The sequence below is a fragment of the Micropterus salmoides genome, unplaced genomic scaffold (genome assembly GCF_014851395.1).
Source record: "Micropterus salmoides isolate LMB-PRFRI ecotype aquatic unplaced genomic scaffold, ASM1485139v1 Ms_hic_scaffold_7, whole genome shotgun sequence".
NCBI classification, from domain to species: domain Eukaryota; kingdom Metazoa; phylum Chordata; class Actinopteri; order Centrarchiformes; family Centrarchidae; genus Micropterus; species Micropterus salmoides.
This window is the reverse complement of record NW_024044459.1, coordinates 36402522-36425355: the sequence shown is the minus strand read 5'-3', so window position 1 is coordinate 36425355 and position 22834 is coordinate 36402522. Positions and strand designations below refer to the sequence as shown.

At 42.2% G+C, this 22834-nt stretch overlaps 2 protein-coding genes across 3 annotated transcripts in view; both read right to left on the bottom strand.

Annotated features, from left to right (window-relative positions):
• LOC119891523 (GTPase IMAP family member 8-like) overlaps positions 1-10959 on the bottom strand; it is a 61100-nt gene extending 50141 nt beyond the window's left edge. Inside the window, exons 1-5 of one of the 2 annotated variants that reach the window (XM_038703232.1) lie at positions 10795-10959; positions 10241-10294; positions 9484-10062; positions 9237-9302; positions 4845-6023 (exon numbers count right to left, since the gene is read on the bottom strand). In XM_038703232.1, the coding sequence (XP_038559160.1) occupies positions 4845-6023; positions 9237-9302; positions 9484-10062; positions 10241-10294; positions 10795-10813 (1897 nt within the window). In that variant the 5' untranslated portion in view covers positions 10814-10959. The remainder of the gene's footprint in view (positions 1-4844; positions 6024-9236; positions 9303-9483; positions 10063-10240; positions 10295-10794) is intronic. The other variant, XM_038703233.1, reaches the window with a different exon arrangement.
• Positions 1-22834, bottom strand: part of LOC119891530 (scavenger receptor cysteine-rich type 1 protein M160-like) — a 667824-nt gene that overhangs the window by 437769 nt on the left and 207221 nt on the right. The gene's annotated exons all lie outside the window — the stretch shown is intronic.

The following is a 22834-nucleotide window of genomic DNA, read 5'->3' as shown; positions in this document are numbered from 1 at the left end:
ATGATGCCTTAGTAAAAAAAAAACTGCTGTCACAGGGTCCCAGAAATGCTAAATACACAAGCAAAAGCACTCAATTCCTCATTCCTTTCCTCACTAACTGCACAATTTTCCCCACCTGCTCCGGTGGCTGCCTCTCATCACCAGGACCACCCAGCACCTCCTCCACTCCAAGAATCGTATGTCCCCGACCCAGAACCCTTTTCCGGAGAACTGGATAAGTGCCGAGGCTTTCTCCTGCAATGCGCTACAGTTTTAACGGCCACGGACTTTTCCTTCAGACCAGTCCAAGGTACTTTATGATTATTAAGGGGGCGAGCCCTGGCTTGGGCTGAGGCGATTAATTCTAGTCGATCCGTCTCCTCTTACACCTTTGATGAATTCGAAGCCTTAATGAAACAAGTCTTTGACCATCTAGACTATCAAGGAAATGCTGCGAGACGATTGTTACAGTTACGCCAGGACAATAGGAGTGTTGCAGACGTTTCGCTCACTGGCGGCTGTCTCAGGATGGAACAATGAGGCATTACTCGGGGTATTTATGAATGCACTTAATGAACACTTAAAGGATGAACTGACAACAAGAGATGTACCCTCTGACTTTAACACCCTTGTTTCGTTGGCTATTAGGATTGACAACCGCCTTCGCGAGCGACGCAGGGAGAGGTCAGGCCGCTCACGTCCTCCCAGTTACACTCACCTTTCCTCATCACATCCCATGAAAGCCGAGGGCAGCCCTGAAGCAAAGACCTTGGACATTGCCGCCCTCTGGTGTGGAACCCATGCAAATGGGGCGAGCCCATCTCTCCCCGACAGAATGTTTCTGCAGATTAAGAGCTGGGGAGTGCTTATACTGTGGAAAGCACGGCCATCTCCGTGTTTCCTGCCCCGTGCGGCCAAAAGACGGAGCTCATCAATAGAGGTGGGGGTATTTGTGAGTGAAACTTCTTCTTCTACCCCGTCACATTCTAGAATGCAGCTCCAAGCCACTCTTTGTGTCAATAAAGTAGAACTCCCCTTACTTGCGCTTGTAGACTCTGGTGCAGATGACTGTTTTTTGGATAAAGAATTAGCCATGAGGTCTGGAATCCCCGTTGAGACACTAGAAGCCCCTCTTACAGCTAACGCTATTGATGGCAGATTGCTGGCCCAAGTTACCCAGCGCACCAAACCGGTAGCCCTAGTAGTATCTGGTAACCATAGAGAGGAGATCCAATTTCACCTCATTTCAGCCCCCCACTCACCACTGGTTCTTGGTTCCACCTGGTTGAAGCGCCATAACCCCCATATTGACTGGGATGAAGGGAGGATTGTGAGTTGGAGTTCATTTTGCCATTCAACCTGCCTGCAATCGGCACTGCAGCCTGTGGTGGCTGCTGTGGCACCTTCTAGCCCTGAAAACCCCGATCTGTCCTCCATCCGTCTAGAATATCACGACCTGGGTATGGTGTTCAGCAAAGACTTAGCCCTCTCATTACCACCACACCAGCCATATGATTGTGCCATAGACCTTCTTCCCGGGGCACCATTACCCACTAGCAGGCTGTACAATCTTTCTCGCCCTGAACGAGAGGCCATGGAAAGGTATATCCATGACTCACTAGCTGCAGGCATCATTCGGTCTTCTTCATCCCCTGTTGACGCAGGATTCTTTTTTGTAGGCAAGAAGGATGGCTCTCTCCGTCCCTGCTTTGACTATCGCGGCCTTAACAATATCACTGTTAAGAATAAATACCCGTTGCCACTGATTAACTCTGCCTTCGAACCCCTTCACGGAGCGACCATTTTCTCAAAACTGGATTTAAGAAACGCTTACCACCTTGTCCGTATAAGAGAAGGAGACGAATGGAAGACAGCGTTCAACACCCCACTGGGCCATTATGAGTATTTAGTCATGCCCTTTGGCCTCACAAACGCTCCCGCTGTTTTTCAGGCCAACCAGTTCGTCTTTGTCTACCTAGATGACATTCTGATATTTTCCAAGACCCATTCAGATCACATTTCTCATGTCCGTCAGGTTCTTCAGCGGCTGCTGGAGAACAGACTTTTTGTAAAGGCAGAGAAATGTGAGTTCCATGTTCCCTCTGTCAGTTTTCTGGGCTACATCCTTGAAGGAGGGCAGATGAGGGCGGACCTGCAACGTTTTTTAGGCTTTGCCAATTTCTACCGTCGTTTCATCCGGAACTACAGCAAGGTGGTAGCCCCCCTAACTAGTCTAACCTCTTCCTCAATCACCTTTTCCTGGACCCCAGAGGCTGATCAGGCTTTCAGTGAACTCAAAAGACTTTTCACCACTGCTCCTATTTTAGTCCAACCTAATCCCTCTCTGCAGTTCATAGTGGAAGTAGACGCGTCAGATTCTGGGGTGGGAGCCGTTCTGTCCCAGAGGACCGGTCCAGATCAGAAACTCCATCCCTGTGCCTTCTTCTCGCGAAGATTATCGCCGGCTGAACGGAACTATGATGTGGGTAACAGGGAGCTTCTAGCTGTCAAACTGGCTTTGGAGGAGTGGAGACATTGGCTCGAGGGTTCCGAACAGCCATTTATTGTCTGGACGGATCACAAAAATCTGGCATACATCCAGTCAGCCAAGAGATTAACCTCTAGGCAAGCCCGCTGGTCACTGTTTTTTGGTCGATTCAGGTTTTCCATTACATACCGCCCTGGGTCTAGAAATATTAAACCAGATGCTCTCTCTCGTCAGTTCTCTGCTATCGATGTTCCGCCAGGTCCTGAGACTATCCTGCCACCCTCCTGTGTGGTTGCTCCAATCTCCTGGGAGATCGAGTCGGCAGTCAGGGAAGCACAGCAGGCCCAACCAGACCCAGGTAATGAACTGCCAAATTGCTTATTTGTTCCTGACACTGTACAGGTTCTCCAGTGGGTTCACGCTTCCCGCTTTGCCTGCCACCCAGGTGGTAAACGCACCCTGTCCCTACTGAGAAGACATTTTTGGTGGCCCTCCATGGAGGCAGACACCCGTGATTACGTGGCAGCATGTTCTGTTTGCGCCCGGGGAAAATCATCTCACCGCCCTTCTGAGGGACTGCTGCAGCGCTTGCCCATTCCAAGCCGGCCCTGGTCACATATTGCTATGGACTTTGTGACTGGGTTACCAGTCTCACAAGGTAACTCCGTCATACTCACTATTGTCGACCATTTTTCTAAGGCTGTTCATGTTGTGGCTCTCCCTAAACTCCCTTCAGCTCGTGAAACTGCCGACTTACTGGGGCAACATGTTATCCGGCTGCATGGAATCCCACTAGACATTGTTTCAGACCGTGGACTGCAGTTCATCTCCCAGGTGTGGCAAGCTTTTTGTCGCACCTTAGGCGCTACAGTGAGTCTATCATCTGGTTTTCACCCCCAAACCAAAGGACAAACGGAGAGAGCCAATCAGGACATGGAGTCCGCATTAAGGTGTGTCGCTGCCACCAATCCCACCTCTTGGAGCTCACATCTCACCTGGGTTGAATATGCTCACAACTCCCTTACTAGCTCGGCTACAGGTATGTCCCCTTTTGAAGCCTCCCTCGGGTATCAGCCTGCCCTGTTCCCCTCACAGGAAGGTGAAATCGCTCCGCCGCCACTGCCGCAAGGTCTGGAGAGAGGGTTGTGCAGCCCTCCTGTGGACAGCGGAGAGGAACAAGCGCATAGCGGACAGACATCGGACCCCTGCTCCCACCTATCAGCCAGGTCAGAAAGTTTGGCTCTCTTCCAGGAATATTCCCCTTAAAACAGAGTCTAAGAAACTGTCCCCTCGCTTCATTGGTCCCTATGAGATTGAGAGAGTTATTAGCCCTTCAGCGGTCAGACTGAAACTGCCTAAACCCATGAGGATTCACCCCAGCTTCCATGTCTCTCAGATCAAGCCAGTGTCTTTCAGCCCCTTGTGCCCTCCGCCCTCCGCCCCTCCGCCGGCCCAGGTTGTTGATGACCACCCAGTGTATACTGTCCGTCGGCTCCTGGGTGTTCGACGGCGGGGGAGGGGGCTGCAGTACTTGGTGGATTGGGAGGGGTACGGCCCGGAAGAGGACCTGGGTTCCCCGGTCCTTCATCTTGGACCCCCGACTCATCCGTGAGTTTCATCGGGCACGCCCTGATCGGCCTGGTGGGTCGCCAGGAGGCTCCCTTTGAGGGGGGGTACTGTTGTGGTGCTACAGAATCTCTCCACTACCTTGTGTTCTTTTGTTCCCCCCTTCCCTGTATTTTCTGTCTGTCCTCCCTGTCTGTGTCTGTCTGGGCGTGGCTACACTCTCTGGCTCCAGCAGCGCACCTGGTTCTCATTCCACTAATCAAGCTCCTGCAGTATTTCAACCCCAGTCCGCCTCACATTCTTCACCAGATCGTCAGTTAACCACATGTGGTACATGCGTCAAGGCCAACTATCTTCTCCTGTAAGATTCCCTGTAATTTCTGTCTCTCCCTGGATTAACCTGTTTTTCTCTGAGCCCAGGATCACACTACCTCCGGGAAACCTGCTGAAAGCCACACCCCGCTCTGCTTCTATCTTGCCTGGACTAACTCCCCTCCTCTGTGTTCTCCATTCTGCCTTGTTGGAGCCAACCACCCAGTCCTCCGTTGCACCTTTCAATAAAACTTCTTTGTTACCCCTTCGAACTGTTCCGAGTCTGCCTTTGAGTCCTCAAGTTTTTGCATTATGACAATAAGGGCATGATTAAACAAGAACTACTGTAGTTTAAAAGTGTTTTTGTTCTACCCCTGCCACCCCGCCAAGACCTCTTGCCACCCCTTTGCCCCCCCATGTAAAATTTTCTAGATCCACCACTGTGTTATGTACAACATGGTTCAGGACACAGAAAAATATTTCAATTTAAAGTACTTACAAGTGATCTTGTTCTTCTTCATCAGCTTCTCTTGTTGTATGACCTTTTCCATTTGTGCACGTGCAAATGTTACAGCTGTATAGTAGGATGGTTTATTTTCAGATTGTCTCATCTTGTCCACCATGTCCAGCAGCTCTGGGATCTGCTGCTTGTCCTTGATGTTGAGAACAACATATCTTCCTCCACAGCTCTGACGGAGCTCCTGGATGTCCTTGTTTTCCTTTAGATAGTTAACAACAGCTGGAGCTGCAGGATCTGACTCCACAGTGAACAGAATCATGGTGAAGTCATCGACTCGAGAGCTGAATGTGTTCTGGATGGTCTCTAACTCTCCCTTGTCTTCATCAGTGAGGGGACCCACAGGTAGGACCAGGATGAAGGCATGGACGCCCTCAGGATCACAGAGGGAGATACACCTGAGTGATTCCTCCATCACTGCCTCCTGAGGTTGTCCATACAAGGCAGGCAGCTCCACCAGGGAAACCCAACGTCCACACACCTCTCCCTGATGTTTAACACACTCTGATGAGTTGGAGACTGAATGAAACTCTGTCTGACCTAAAATGGCCTTGGCTGTTGAAGTCTTCCCTGCTCCTCTTCTCCCACACAGAACCAGGTTTAAAGCTGGTTTGATGTGTTCAGACTTTGGTCTGATGGTCTCTTCAGTGAAGGTGAGGAAGGCTCCTCTGTTTTCATGCACAATGTTCTCAATCTTCTCCATCAGCTGTCCATGGTCTTCTTCTACCATCCTGTAGTGTCTTCCTCCACAGTTTTTAAGCAGCTGACTGACAGAGCTACTTGTTCCATCATGTGTGCTGATGACCATTAAGTGTTTAAAAGCATCTTGACTAAACAAACTCAGGATGAACTTCAGTGTTTGTCTGTTCTCCTCAGTGAAATCAGAAGGCTTCACTAACAGCAGCAGAACATTTGGTCCAGGAGGACAAAGAGTCTCACAGCTCTTCACCTCTCTTCTCAGCTTCTCCACAGTCAGACTGAAGATGTCTGGAGTTTTCACTACTGTTAATGGTTTTCCTCTCCACTCTCCACAGGTGGCCACACTTTGCCCGGTTGGGGAGGTTTTGTGGTGATTAAAACCTTGGTCCCTGATGATGAAGTTACCAAGTTTTGTCTGTTTGTCGTCACATTTTCCCAGCAGCACAATCCTGAATCCAGATGCTGTAATACAACAGAGAGAAAGTTAAAATTAAGTAGGAATCACAGTAATCTGAAAGTGCCACGGAGACGGCTGTGAACACGTTCAACTTTTATTGGCGTTTCAAAAGCATAAAGAAAGGTATGTTACGTGTGCATGACGTTAGCAGAGCTAGCAAGCGTACCTATGTATACTGTATGTTTCAGGGCACTAATTTAATTTGCTTGCTTTGGTTCTTTTCCAGTTATTTGCCACCTAGCCAGGTGCACAAGCTAACGTTACCTAATTTAGTTAACATGTTAAGGGAAGTAGCTAATGCAGTTAGTTTGTTAGAGACTGAGGACAAGGCCTATGGTCACAATTGTTCCTAAGTTCCATTTTTGCTTGTGATAAACAATGATGAGACAGGCCACAAAAAGCTATGTAGCTAATGTGTAAGTTAAGTTACATCACTATTAGCTACTTTTCAGCTGCATACAGTGCCGTACATTAAAGCTCTGCTCCGTGTTACCGCTCCCTCATTTGGGTGAGAGAGATGGAGTAGAGATGTGACAGCAGAGAGTGAAGACTGAGTAATGCACCTCCTAATCTATGAATAATGTTCATAGGTTGCTCTTTACTTTAAGACTAATTTGGGTTTGAATACACAGCTGCAGATCAATATGGGATAACATTACAAGAATCATCCAGAAAGCCTAATGCTTGCACAAAAAATTGTGTTGTGTAATAAATAAATGATAATTATAGTGATATAATTTTCCTCAATAACACTATAAAAATGTTTAATAAATGTTTCATACATGTAGGTGAAACATGCCATGGGGGCTGCTTCATTGAAGGTCACTTCTTGTTACCATCAGGTGGCGCTCTGACTATGAATATTAGCATGTTGATGTGTTTAGGGCGGGACTCTTATCATACTTGTACAATTTTGATACAAATTTAAGCATGTGCACTGAAGTTATAACAACTTCCAGTATAATGGTAAATCTTCAATTTGTGACGCCACGCCACGGACATGCCCTTCAGCGAAAACTCAGTTTGTACAACTTTCTTAAGTCAGACTTGCCTCCCCACAGGCAATGCAAGTCGCAGGTGAAGAACAGCACAGAGATTTGAAAACATTTAATTCAATAAGACAAATTTGGAAAAATAATTTGTGATTTTGCACAAAAGTGACATCTAGTAGTTGATTTTGACCACATTTTGCACGTAGCCTTATTGGGGCATGGGGACGTACTGACAGAGATGGGGACTCGAGTTAGAGACTCGGACTCGAGTGCAACTTAAGTCGCACACCCAGTGACTTGAGACTCGACTTGAGACTCATCCTCAAAAGACTTCAGACTCGACTCTGACTCGAGGTGCAGGACTCGTGAACAATGCCGTTTGCCGGCAATTGCCAATTGCCGTTATTCCCTCCCCCCGTTACCTATAACCTGTCTACGTACGCGCGCCCACACGTGAATACAACAAACACCGGCAGCTGCTCCGTCATTCATCATAAACTTTGGCTTTAAAACTTCATACAACAAGACCCAAACAAAGACGCACAGAATACAAAATAGGTTAGTAACCTGTGGTGAGTAAAACAGCTCAGCATTGGCCATCTAACGTTAGCTTGCTTCTTGCTTCAGCTACGACCTACAAGAGGTTTACTCCGACTGTCGTTCGTTATGAAAAGATGAATGAGCGTTTGTTTACTTGCCAAACTTGTGGTGGTAGATAAAGTAATTTACGTCCCGCTGGCTGCATCACCTTAATTATTGCCATTAGCTAGAAAGAGGTTACAGGTTTATTTAGTTATAACGTTACACTAGTTTGAGAGTCTGATGGTGTGTTGACTTACAGTAGTTTAAGCTGTCAGCGATTGCATTGCACATTACATGGTTGTGCTCTTCAAGTTAAAAACAGGTTACAGTTTATTGATTTGAGAGTCAGGAGGATGTGTTGACTTACAGTGGTTTAAGCTGTCATTAATTGCATTTAAAAGGTTGTGCTCTGTAAGTTAAAAACAGGTTACAGGTTTATTGTTGATTATGCAACGTCACAGTTTTATTTAGTTAACGTTACGCTGGGTTTGAGAGTCTTGGGAGTGTTTTCACTTACAGTATTTAATAAGCCGTCAGTAATTGAATTACACAGTACATGATTGTGCTCTGTAAATGAAAAACAGGTTAACAGTATTCCTTATAGCTATGCAGTTTTATTAGCAACCTGGATTGAACGCCGCAGGTGATACAGCATTCGTAATAACCACGAGAGACTTGAGACTTGACTCGGACTCTAGCTCAGAGACTTGAGACTTGACTCGGACTCTTGCTCAGAGACTTGAGACTTGACTCGGACTCTTGCTCAAAGACCCAAATTTTGTGTTAATCAGACAGACCTCTGTGGAGCTATGACGTCCCTTCATTTTATTTGTTCCTTTATAAATTGCGCATTTTGTGGACTATCAAAAATATTTAACAAGTTATGATCATGAGGGTCTAAAGAGTCGGGGCATGAGAATGTACTAAGCACTGTTAATCCAACATGTTTTCATCTCAGGGTATCATTACTGACACTTTCAGACAACATGACAAAGTGTAAGTATTTGACATGATTGGACGTCCTGAGATGAGAATGAATCGGATAGACTTATGTGGGGATATGACATCACTTCCTGTTTTTATTCCATAACATACAAGAAGTTGTTCATTTATAAGTTAGGCATTTTTTGCATTTTCACAATTATTTTAATAACTTTCGGTGATGGGAGTCCAAAATTTTTTCTTGCAAAGTTTCGTGCAGATTGGACTCTCTGTCTAGGAGGAGGACGAGTAGGTTTCACATATTTCGCTATTTTGCAAAAAGAATGAATGTGCAATTTTGAATGTGCAATGTACTACGTGGGAGTTATGGGCCAAAATGCATTGATCTTGATTAAAGCGCCACCTACTGGTTGATATGTGTCATTTTTTGCACCTGATGTGTAAATTTGGTTTCTACACAGCTGTTTCTGTATAAAAACTTACATATTAGAAAAGATGTAACAGGGTCAGAAACAGTGAATTGAAATGATTGGCAGCAACCGGTGCCTTTACAGGAAATACTGTTTTGTCCAAACAGAGCAGTGGATGTGGAGCTCGGGGTTTGATGGGAATGTGAGTGTTAGCCTTAAATTGTTTGGATATTTCTAAGAAAAGGCAGCATCACATTTCTCCTAAAATGTATCTAGGCATGAATTTACTTACTGTGAGTCTTTGGGGTTTTCTCTGATAGTGAGAGTTGTTCAGGGATTTTTGTAACACCATACAACCCTGTAAACAGATGACATCATTAATTTGCAGTTTAATTTTCTGATTTAGGAATTTCTGATCAAGGAAGGTTTGTGTAAACAAAGTTTTTATTGTCTTGTCAGAATTGTTTCTGCACCAGCAGCTTTAACAGCATCTGTGAGAGAAATCTGTGTTTGCTTTTGTTTTGGACTTTGATGATCACCTGGTAAAGAAGCTGTTGTGTCCTCAAACACATCACAGCTGACATGCTCTCCATTGTTCTCTTTTACGATTTGATCCAAGCGTGTTAACAGCTCTGGAAGTTCGAGGTTCTTCTGCTTCAGGTATCTGTGTCTACATTTTCTGATCAGGTCTTTTAACGGAGGCTGTTCCATGTATTTTTCCATCAAACCTGGACTCTCCTCTCTGGGTGTTGATATCAGAACCAGTGAATGATCAAATGATCGATCACTGAAGAGTTTCAGGACTCTGCAGAGCCTCAGTTTGTGTTTCTCAGTGAAGTCTTCAGGCTGTAGAACCAGCAGGAACACATGAGGTCCAGGATCAGAGAGTCTCACAAAGTTTGTCACATGTTCTGTCAGTTTGTGTTGAGAGATGTTGGGATGCAGCAGATCTGGGGTGTTGATGAGAACTATTTCTTTCTCTTTTAACTGTCCTCTGACTGTCAGACAGTCGTCTGGTTCTTCATCAGTGTTGAACTTAGTCTCTCCCAGTATGAAGTTCCCCACTGAACTCCTCTCAGACCAGCTGTTCCCCAGCAGAACAACCCTCAGCTCAGACACTGAAAGGATAACAAAGATTTAGAAAAGGTGGAAAAAGATCAACTCAGACTTGCATTTATTCATTTACAGTTTAATTTCAGTTTAACTTCAGGTTAGTTACTTCTTACAGATTGCATCTATAAAATACTGCAAACTCAGATATTCTTAAACAGGATAACACAGTTCGGTTTGACTCACTGTGAGGAGGCAGGACGCTCATGCTGCTCCTGCGTTTCAGAGGCAGCAGATCATCTGTGGTTGAAAGAATCACACAGCATTTGTTTACTTATTTATTTATCAGATGTAATCTATAGAAGACCTTTTAGTGACAGTAACAGTGACATCTTTTTGGATCATTAAACCTTTGGACCAAATCGTAAACAAAAAAACCAACAGAAGCAAAAGAGAGACCCAATCAGAAAGTGACTGTCTGAGAGTCCATTTGCATCTCCTAAGTTATTTGACATAGTAAATCACAGACCTGAGACCTACAGCAAAACAAACTAGACTGAATAAAACTGGGATCCAGCTTGAGTCGAGTGAGATCTGTAGCCCAAATAATCAGATAGTATCCCTCATTTTTCTACTTCATTATGGTTATTATCACAGGTATGAACATATATTCAGCTGAGTTTAATTCAGGACGCAGACCTGATTTAACATCTGAGGACGCAGCTCTTTAGTTATCTGTATAATATGTGGACAGAGAGAGAAGAGTGTTTTCCAGACTAACACAGTCTGACTGGACTCACCTGATGCTGCAGACGCCATGATGTCACTCTGCTGGAAACACCAGAGACCAATTCAACTAGAAACCAACTGCTGGGTTTGAGAGCCTGAAGAGGTAGAATGGAAATCTTAATCACAAGATTCAAACAAGGATTTTTAGGACAACATGGAGTTTGGTTACTGCAGACAACAATGTGAAGACCTGTGTGTGATTTTACTGTAAATGTCCCTAAAATGAAGCATTGATGTTTAACTCTAAGAATTATTTCACAGGTCACACTGAGGAGATCTACATCTCAGTGAATCCTCCCTCAATGATTTATCTGATTAAACTCTGGACTTGAAAACAAAAACCAAATAAAGTATTTTAGAAATCAGCCGCCTCCAACACCTGAACTATCAGTGCATTTACAGTGGAGTGTTACTTTGTGTAAGTGTCCAATGAAGGTTAAAGTCAAGGGCAACTGGAGTTGGTTAAGATAAATTTCAGTTGCCCTTGACTTTAACCTTCGTTGGATAACTATGACCTGGAGGACTGAGAATCTTCACAGACATTTTGTATAAGTGGTTGTGTTGATGTTCATTTTATTCAGTCTTGGAAATGTACTGTATATATATATATACACACACACACAGGTGCTGGTCATATAATTAGAATATCATCAAAAAGTTCATCCATTAAAAAAGTGAAACTTCAATATTATATTCATTCATTACACACAGACTGATATATTTCAAATGTTTAATTCATTTAATTGTGATGATTAAAACTGACAACTAATGAAAACCCCAAATTCAGTATCTCCGAAAATTAGAACATTACTGAAGACCAATACAAAAAAGGATTTTTTGAAATGTTGGCCAACTGAAAAGTATGAACATGAAAAGTATGAGCATGTACAGCACTCAATACTTAGTTGGGGCTCCTTTTGCCTGAATTACTGCAGCAATGCGGTGTGGCATGGAGTCCATCAGTCTGTGGCACTGCTCAGGTGTTATGAGAGCCCAGGTTGCTCTGATAGTGGCCTTCAGCTCTTGGTCAATGGTCGTCTTTTGGACAGCTGTCAAGTCAGCAGTCTTCCCCATGATTGTGTAGAACTAGACTGAGAGACCATTTAAAGGCCTTTGCAGGTGTTTTGATTTAATTAGCTGATTAGAGTGTGGCACCAGGTGTCTTTAATATTGATCCTTTTCACAATATTTTAACTTTCTGAGATACTGATTTTGGGATTTTCATTAGTTGGCAGTTATAATCATCAAGATTAAAAGGAATGAACACTTGATCAGTCTGTGTGGAATGAATGTTTACATTATACAAATTTCACTTTTTGAATGGAATTACTGAAATAAATCAACTTTTTGATGATATTCTAATTATATGACCAGCACCTATAAATATATATATATATATATATATATATATATATACAGTGGGTACGGAAAGTATTCAGACCCCTTTAAATTTTTCACTCTTTGTTTCATTGCAGCCATTTTCCAAAAATCAAAAACGTTCATTTTATTTCTCAGTAATGTACACTCAGCACCCCATCTTGACAGAAAAAAACAGAAATGTAGAAATTTTTGCAAATTTATTAAAAAAGAAAAACTGAAATATCACATGGTCATAAGTATTCAGACCCTTTGCCGTGACACTCATATTTAACTCAGGTGCTGTCTATTTCTTCTGATCATCCTTGAGATGGTTCTACACCTTCATTTGAGTCCAGCTGTGTTTGATTATACTGATTGGACTTGATTAGGAAAGCCACACACCTGTCTATATAAGACCTTACAGCTCACAGTGCATGTCAGAGCAAATGAGAATCATGAGGTCAAAGGAACTGCCTGAAGAGCTCAGAGACAGAATTGTGGCAAGGCACAGATCTGGCCAAGGTTACAAAAAAATTTCTGCTGCACTTAAGGTTCCTAAGAGCACAGTGGCCTCCATAATCCTCAAATGGAAGACGTTTGGGACGACCAGAACCCTTCCTAGAGCTGGCCGTCCGGCCAAACTGAGCTATCGGGGGAGAAGAGCCTTGGTGAGAGAGGTAAAGAAGAACCCAAAGGTCACTGTGGCTGAGCTCCAGAGATGCAGTCGGGAGATGGGAGAAAGTTGTAGTAAGTCAACCATCACTGCAGCAATCCACCAGTCGGGGCTTTATGGCAGAGTGGCCCGACGGAAGCCTCTCCTCAGTGCAAGACACATGAAAGCCTGCATGGAGTTTGCTAAAAAACACCTGAAGGACTCCAAGATGGTGATAAGTAAGATCCTCTGGTCTGATGAGACCAAGATAGAACTTTTTGGCCTTAATTCTAAGCGGTATGTGTGGAGAAAACCAGGCACTGCTCATCACCTGTCCAATACAGTCTCAACAGTGAAGCATGGTGGTGGCAGCATCATGCTGTGGGGGTGTTTTTCAGCTGCAGGGACAGGACAACCGGTTGCAATCGAGGGAAAGATGAATGCGGCCAAGTACAGGGATATCCTGGACGAAAACCTTTTCCAGAGTGCTCTGGACCTCAGACTGGGCCGAAGGTTTACCTTCCAACAAGACAATGACCCTAAGCACACCGCTAAAATAACGAAGGAGTGGCTTCACAACAACTCCGTGGCTGTTCTTGAATGGCCCAGCCAGAGCCCTGACTTAAACCCAATTGAGCATCTCTGGAGAGACCTGAAAATGGCTGTCCACCAACGTTTACCATCCAACCTGACAGAACTGGAGAGGATCTGCAAGGAGGAATGGCAGAGGATACCCAAATCCAGATGTGAAAAACTTGTTGCATCTTTCCCAAAACGACTCATGGCTGTATTAGATCAAAAGGGTGCTTCTACTAAATACTGAGCAAAGGGTCTGAATACTTATGACCATGTGATATCTCAGTTTTTCTTTTTTAATAAATTTGCAAAAATTTCTACATTTCTGTTTTTTTCTGTCAAGATGGGGTGCTGAGTGTACATTACTGAGAAATAAAATGAACTTTTTTGATTTTTGGAAAATGGCTGCAATGAAACAAAGAGTGAAAAATTTAAAGGGGTCTGAATACTTTCCATACCCACTGTATATTAGAGCTGACCCCAAATAGTCGAAGATTCAATGCTTCGATGGGCGGAGCCTGATTCGACTGTCAATCTCACAGTCGAAGCTTCGCAGCAAAACAAGGATCGTACCATTTTGGTGATACGGGGGAGCTCAACATCTGATTTTACATAGAACTACAAGTTTTATCCCAATAAGTTAATATGCTGCCTATTACAAAAAATTTCAACATATAGTGCTGTAAATAAACATGTGAAAAGGAAAAAAGGTTTTAATAAATTTTTTTAATGTGCGTGAATAAATTGTAACCCTAGCTCTCAAGGAAGAGGAGTCAGTGCACATGTGTAGGCGTAGCGCATATGTGTGTAGTGGCAGAAGAGGAACACTCGCTGAAGAGACGAAGCTGCAGCATTACCGATGTTGTGCAGAGTTGTCCGCACCTCGCGGGATGTTCGGATCATTTATCACCATTGATAACCACACAAATAATATTATATCGTTTTTAAACAGTTACTTGAAATGGAACCGGGAGGAACAGCGACGTGCGTCGGCCGCACGGCGTGCACGCAAAACTCTGCACAAGACCGGCGAATGGCAGGCAAGCAAAGAGAAATGGTCAAATTCGACGCAAATTCTTTGTGTCGAAGCTTCGTTTAATTCATATAACTACATAGCACACTGTTTTGCACACATTTACAGACATTTATTACTGTCGCGCATCGCGCTTACGCTGTGAAAACAACGTGTATGATGCCGCTGTTTGCAAAGTGGAGGAAGAGAGAAAATAGCGAGGGATGAAGAAGAAAGTGTCCGAAGTTACCGTCCGTCCACCGTAAAACAAAACTGATCAGAAAGCAGCCGGTGTTCTGCCAGCGGACCACAGACAAGGTAACAGTAACAGCAACTTTAGCATTTAACTGAAATCATAACTGATTGTTGAGGTCAAGCCAAAGTAAGCCGCAATCCTCAGCTGTAAATGTGACCACGTGCGTTTGTTGTTCTCCGTAAGTTTGTGTTGTAACGTTGCAGTCATGAGTTAACTGCGTGTCGGGGAGCAGCACCTTAGTATAACTTAGCACTTAGGTGATGTTTGTGTTGGTAAAGCAGCTGTCTGGTTGTTGGTCTGACGTTTGCTGTATGACACACTATGAATTTCAGAAAAGACTAATAAATATCTATCAACGTACACAGCTGCCAAGCAAAAGTACTTCTTAAACGACGCATCGATGAATCGCTGAAATAATCTATAGAAGCTTTGAATACTAAATTCATCGTTAGCTGCAGTCCCAATATATTTTTTTAAATAGCTGCATATAGTATTGATCAGGTAGGCCTAGTTGGTCTCTGCTTTAAAGACTGAGTAACACCTAAAAACAGGTGCTCAACAGATGTAAAAAAGACTCATCTCTCATCTCTTATAAACCAAAAGTTCACAGTAACAGTTTACAAAACATTCAGGCAAGCGTCTCATTTTTACTGACGTCACTGTCATAATTATTCAAAAAGTTACATTTCTCAAGTGTTATAAAACGTGTTGAATAAAGGTCTTGGTAGATATTTAACATGTATTATGTTATTTCTGTATGTAGCTGTTGCAAAGAAATGTGCTTCTTTAAAAGTAATAGAAATGTCAGAATAAGAGTTTAGACTGACTCCCTCACATGTGAAACTGCTGCACATCTGCAGTAAAACCACGCCCGCTCAGAAATCAGAGCATTTCCTCCTCTCATCATGCCTGAACTGGCGTCTTCTGCTCACTTTGTCATAAATGTTGTAATTCTCCTCATTTCAGAGACTTTAGAGATGAAACGGACTGAAAACAGATCAGGACTCTCGGTTCAGACCAAAACACACAAACCATCAGTTAGTGAAGTTAGTGTGATAATAACAAGCTGTGAGTCTGATGAGAACAGCCGACTGACGGGAGGAAGATCGATGATTTTACAGTTAATAATGTGAATCTGGAACCTGCTGCAGTTCTATCATCAGCTCCACTGACCCACCAACTACACAGAGAAAATACTTTGACTCTAAGATTTTTATCTAGTTTTGTAAAGAAACAAACAAGGGAAGTTTAAAAAAGGCAGAAGAAGAGTTTCCCAGCAGGATCATGTTTTTATAAAGCTTCATATAGTGGAGTCAGGCGTGTGGCGTTCAGGGACAACCTGCTAAGTGTCTCATTTAAAAAATGTGTTGTTACTTTTTAAAACTGGAATCTAAAAACATTCTGAAATCTGTTCATACTTGAGTTTTTCATTCAGATTCTTACCAAAATTTTAGCATTTTGATAACACTGGATTTGTTGAATAAGGATAAATTCTTAAACTCTGAACTAAAAAGTTACTGTCATTCATCCTGTAATAAATCCTGTATAATCTTTTACCTGCAGTAAAAGATTATATTAGTGTTCTTATCACTGTGATCTTAATCATGTCAGAGTTATTGCTTCCTTGTTGACCTTTGTTTTATACTGTATACTGAAGTGAAAGAGTTGATCAACTCTAGTAACGTATAGAACATCTTTATCTATATATCTAACCAACATCTAAATTGATTTCTAAACTGATGATTGAATGAATCTTTAATTTCTGACCAAAAACAGGCAAATGTGTCATAAAATGTCTTGTAGTGTGTTTGACAGGTGTCTCGTCCAACATGTGAACATGGTGCACGTACCTGAAGTTGACGCCATAGTGTTTTTATTTATTAAAAGTGAGAATAAAGCAGTTTCCTTTCAGTTATTGAAGTGATGGTGGCAGGTACAAGCTGCTGGTCCATCTGATCACCAGGCCTGAATAGATATAGAAATATACATGGGTTTCTGATATAGAAACCCATGTGAACTGTTCAGAACTTCAGAACAATAGTCCTGTAAAATGACTTTATCTGTAAAAATCAATCTGTTGATTCAACTCTGAGGTTATTTCTGTTCAAAACTGTACTGTCCGCTGTTTCTGATACTTTCATACCTGCACCACAATGTGACTGAAGTCAACACACAAACAAGTAAAGCATTCATCTCAACACAAACTGAACATGTAGACAGTTTTACTGCACTGCAAAACACGTTTAGCTGTTTCTGTTAAACTCATCACTATGTATATATCTTTTATTTATTTCTGGAGTCGACTCACCAGAACTTGTTTCGGCGTCATTTTCCCTCCAATAAAGGAACGTACAGACTTCACAGTGACGGACTCACTGAGAGCAGAGTGCAGAGAGGAGACAGAAGGTGAGTCAGGAGGAAACAAGGGACCTGATTGGCTTAGAACCACCCTCCCCTTTTCAATATGGCTGTCACTGTGGACACTCTGTCTGCACCTGAACTCACCTGAGACCTGAGGCGACCGTTTTCTTCAGCAGAACAGGAAGAAAAAGTGAATTTAACACCAAGTGTTAATGTGATCAGGAGACTCAGAGTTCCCACAGGTTGAATGTTACATTGAAGTGATCCAGAAAAAGAAAAGAGAAGTATAGAGATTCATAAATAATGCTCTTCTTTTCTTAGACCGGCTTCTCTACACATCTGACATGACAAGTGTTTGTTGTTGTAGTCATGACAGTAGTAATGGTAGTTAAGGTAGTTTAGGTTCGGGTCGGCAGATGAGTTTCTTTAGGATCATTTCAGAGTAGCTGGCAGTGTCACAGGTTAGCACAGGACTCTTAGTTGGAGCGTTGCATGCTGTCTCATTGCACTTTTCATATGGAGTAGGTCTAAACCAGGGGTATTCATCCAGGTCCAGTCAGAGAAAATATCCCGAAGCAAAGGTCCGGAACATCATAACGACTCATCATTCAGGGCCATAACATGTAGTTGGGTCAACATGTGTTTTTAGTCAACAACTGACTGTCAAATCAAATATTTCAACAGTATTTAATGTCAGTTTTCACATCAAACTCTAGTTTGTCCCAGAGATGCTCACAAGTCTCTGAGCTAGAGTCCAAGTCAAGTCTCAAGTCTCTTGTGGTTATTACGAATGTTGTATCACCTGCTGTGTAACGTTAACTAAATAAAACTGTAAAGTTACATAGTCAACAATAAACCTGTAACCTGTTTTTAACTTACAGAGCACAACCTGTGCAATGCAGTTAATGACAGCTTAAACTACTGTTAGTCAACACACCACCAGACTCTCAAACCAGTGTAACTTTATAACTAAATAAACCTGTAAGGTTACATGATCAACAATAAACCTGTAACCTCTTTCTAGCCAACGGTAATAATTAGCGTGATGGCAGCCAGCGGGACGTAAATGATTACGTTAATCGACCACCACAAGTTTGTCAAGTAAACAAACGCTCATTCATCTTTTCATAACGAACGACAGTCGGAGTAAACCTCTCGTAGGTCGTAGCTGAAGCAAGAAGCAAGCTAACGTTAGATGGCCAATGCTGAGCTAAACATGTTTACTCACCACAGGTCACTAACCTATTTTGCGTTCAGCGCTTCTTTGTTTGGGTCTTTGTTGTATGAAGTTTTAAAGCCGGTGTTTGTGATGCTGATACTACGTGTTACGTAGGCAGGTTATAGGTAACGGAGGGAGGGAATAACAGCACGCTCATCAGACGTTTCCTAAAAATAAACATTGTTCACGAGTCCTGCACCTCGAGTCAGAGTCAAGTCTTTTGAGGACAAGTCTGAAGTCACTGTGTGTGCGAGTCCCCATCTCTGGTTTGCAGATCTATGAGATATTCTGGTTTTAAACTGCCCATGGGAGGAATGTACACGTAAGAATCTGTACATTCTTGATTAAAAGCCATGTGAAATCTCTTTTCTCTTTCGTCTCTTTCGTCTTCCTCTGTGTATCTCACTTGAGGACTCGACTCGCGATGCTTATGGGAATGCACAGATTTGACCGTTTCACATGCTCACAATAAATCAAGCAAGACAAAAAAGTGACTGTTGATTGGGATATATTTGCAGCAAGTTTCAAGTTTTATATTCTCTCATATTAATTATCAAAAACAAGAAAATGTATTGCATTGTTTGAAAAAGAAATGATATGAACTGGCAGAAAGTAATGATCCTATTGAAAATGGGAAGATGTCAGATCAATGTGGATACTGATCTGCAGGTAAATCTTGATTTATTTCTTTTCCCTGCTGCTTTTCTGAATATGATCCACACAAACTTGGCAGCGACTCACAGCCTCACTGCAGACCTTTGACCTCGACTGTTATATGTATATAATAAAGCCCTTTGAAGTTTCTGTTTCAAAACTTAAAACAAAAGAGAGTTTCACACCAAATGAGCAAGAGGAAAAGTTTGATCCATCTTTCAGCACCTGTTAAGTTTTTGTTAAATGAATTGCTAATAACCTTAGAAACATTAAAATCAATAGTAAATGCTGAATTCTGTCTAAACTCAGCCAGCAGCCAAGAAAGCTTTGCTCAGTTAGGTGATCGAGGGCAAAATGGCAGAAATGAAACTGCAGGCGAGAGGATAAAGCACTAAGATTTATTGGAATGTGACTGTATGCAGGGGCTGAACATGACCAGATCTGATCCAACATGCTGGTTACAGGTAATAACAGTAAAACACAGTCACACTCTAATAAAACAGAACTTTGACCAGCAGTTAAATAAACCCTGAATGAAATGGTTTTCTCAGTAGGGCTGAAGGTTTTACTTCAGGTTGTCATTTGTGTGCTGCTTTGACAAAGTCTGCGTTACTGCAGTAAATTTCATAAACGATTTTGATCTTAACCACAACTTATATCAAGATCTGAAATTAGTATGAACGTTAACCAGCTGCACTTCAGAGTGATCACATGATAGCTTGAAGTCTTTGTGATAAAACTCAACTCACTTTTTTTTGTCCAACTCCCTGTCGTAGGTCTGTTTTATTAGTAGTAGCAGTAGTAGTAGTATTAGTAGTAATAGTATTATTAGTAGTAGGGACTGTTGAAATACAGAAACAGTAGTGAGCCTCATTCTGCTGCCTGCAGATTTTGTCAGCATCATTTACGGCTCATTTGCCTTCACTTACTGATATTGATGAGATGGTATTTCAATGTTGCTGCAGAATCTTCCAGTCATTTAATGTGGCAAACTGTTTTGTATAAATCATTTTATACAAATGTGTTGGAACCTTCGGTCAAAGAAAGAAAAACCCACAATGGGCCCTGAAATAAGTTATTACTTTTGTCAGTTTCAACGTATTTCGGGGACCATTGTGGGTTTTTCTTTCTTTAATGGAGGGTACCAACAATTTTGTCCACGTCTATATCTTCATCTAAAAGCTGACTTTCCAGGCTGGTTCTGAGTTTTCCTTTTTGGTTTATTCTCAACACTCACATCCACATCCATCTCCCTCATCCATTCACTTCTGACACAGCTGATTCCCACACTTTGTCCCAACTCATCATATCCTTGATGATTATTTAACAGAACCTTTACTTTTACATCGTTGGCATGCAAACCTGCGTCTCCACTCTTTTTGTCACGGCCTAATGCTGCGTTCCAGACTGCTCGGAGATTTCCCAGAACGCGGTGCATGCTGGTTCATGATGCTGAAAGTGAACAAAAACATGGCTGACCTTGAAAAACTTTTAAATTAGTCAGGAAAAATACAGATGCAAAAATCAGTAACAAAGGACGGAGTGACCATAACAGATGAAATCAAAATACACAAAATCATAATTAAAAAGCAAATGTATAAAATTTTCTTAAACTAGTTTAACTGAGACATGGTGAGTTATTTCACTTCTGATGTGAGTTCTAACAGGTGATGAATAAATGAATGTGAACACTGTACTCTGTACCTGTGATTTACCTCAAAGTAAACATCTTATTTCATGTGTTTTATTAAATATTATTCTGTGTAAAGTTACAGAACAAACTTATGAGGTTAAAAACAAATTGTCATCCTTAAAAAGAGGTCCTTTCGGTTTTCATGAAGTCAGTTCATGAAACTAATTATATATTAAATATGTCTGCTTTTATTTTTGACATTTTTGCTTAATATAGGCAATGAAGTGCATCACCTTTTTTGAGACACATTTACTTATTAATTTAAATTTAATTTCTAGCAGGTGTGAAGTTGTCAGTGGTTGTGAAGAAAAAACATTCAAGTAAAAATATTGTAAGCTTTTGCGAAATGGTTAGAAATAATGTAATCTGGGGCTTCTGGTTAGCTCAGGTCTACTGAGGCTCACAGCGGATATTCACTATATCCACTTTATTCTTCTACTGCACCACACTTCAGAGGGAAATATTCTACTTTTTACTCGACTACATTTATTGACAGCTTGTTACGGGCTCCTTTATTAAAGATTAAACCAGTGGTTTCCAACCTCTCTGACTTGTGTCTTTTCAGATGTCTCTGAGTTGTTGTCAGCTCCACCAAAGAGACATTTATCCTCTAAACTCTCAGGGTTTGATAGAAATAACTGTTTGAGGCCCAATGAGGTCAAATTATTCAATATTTCACAAAACAGCAAAGTCTAAAAAATTCAAAAGCGATTTGTGTATCAGAGACTTCCTTCCTCTTCCATCAGTCATCTCACTATCAGAAATAATATAATAAGTCCATCTGACACTTCAGCTCTAGCAGCATTAAATCTGTCTTCTAATCTGGGTACGTTATCTAATAAAGTTAACGAAGCGGCAGAGACCTGAGTGTACAGTTGGACTCTGTGTCTTTTGATGCTCAGGTGACTAAAGTGGTGCAGTCCTGCTTTGTCCAACTGAGACATTTAACTAAGATCAGGTCGTTCCTTCACAGATTTAGAAACAGTCATCAGTGCTTTTAGCTCTTTGAGACTTGAAACAAAACGCTGCACGATCTAAGAGAAGCGACCACATCACACAGACCTGCCCTTCACTGGTTACCTGTCAGAGTTAGAACTTTAAGATTTTACTGCTCGTCTGACATCAGAAACCAGTATTTTGTGTTGTGTTTATATTGATGCAAAATGAAAAGTTTCAAACATTTTATTTTTTAAATTAATGTGAAAATACAAAAATCTAAAACAATAAAGAACAAAAAGATGAACAAAACTTACAGAATGACATGCAGGATGTATTTTATTCAATTTTACAATAAATTAAAATGTAAAATTTTACATCTTGAATAAATTGCATCATGTTGTTGGCTGGAGCCAATCCCAGCTGACATCGGGTGAAAGGCGGGGTACACCCTGGACAGGTCGCCAGTCCATCGCAGGGCCACACATAGACAAACAACCACTCACGCTCACACTCACACCAGACAATTTAGGGTCACCAATCAACCAAAGCCGCATGTCTTTGGATGGTGGGAGGAAGCCGGAGCATCCGGAGAGAACCCACGACCTTCTTGCTGTGAGGCGACAACCACTGCCCCACCACACCGCCCTTAATTTAATTCAATTCAGTTTTATTTATATAGCGCCAAATCACAACAACAGTTATCTCACAGCGCTTTTTATAAAGAGCAGGTCTAGACCGTACTCTATGATGATATTTACAGAAGCCCAACAGTTCCCACCAAGAGCAGCACTAGGCGACAGAGGCAAGGAAAAACTTCCTTTAAGAGGCAGAAACCTCGAGCAGAACCATGACTCAGGGTGGGCGACCATCTGCCTCGACCGGTTGGGGTGAGAGAGAGAGAGAGAGAGAGAGAGAAAGAGAGGGATGGAAGGAGAGAGAGAGAGAGAGGGGAGGGAGGCAGCCTACACAATATACACACAGAGGTACAGACAGTAAAGGTGATGTTGCTATAGACTAAATGAAAAATGGTACAGATATTTATAGTAGTGTTAATGATAACAGTCGTAGTGTTAATGATTATAATAACAATAATAACAATAAGACTAGCAACAATAGTCGTTGCAGCAGAGGGTGTCGAGCAGGAACACGGGGGCAGCAGGTGACCCGCAACCATAGATCCAGACTCCACAGCTCCAGAGCCAGAAAACCTGCAGGAATTGATAGGAGGAGAGAGGAGAGGGACGAGAAAGCACAAGACTACCGGAAAGGGGAGAAGTTGTTTTAGTAACATGCAATAATGGGATGAGGTTGCATACAGAGGGAGAGAAAG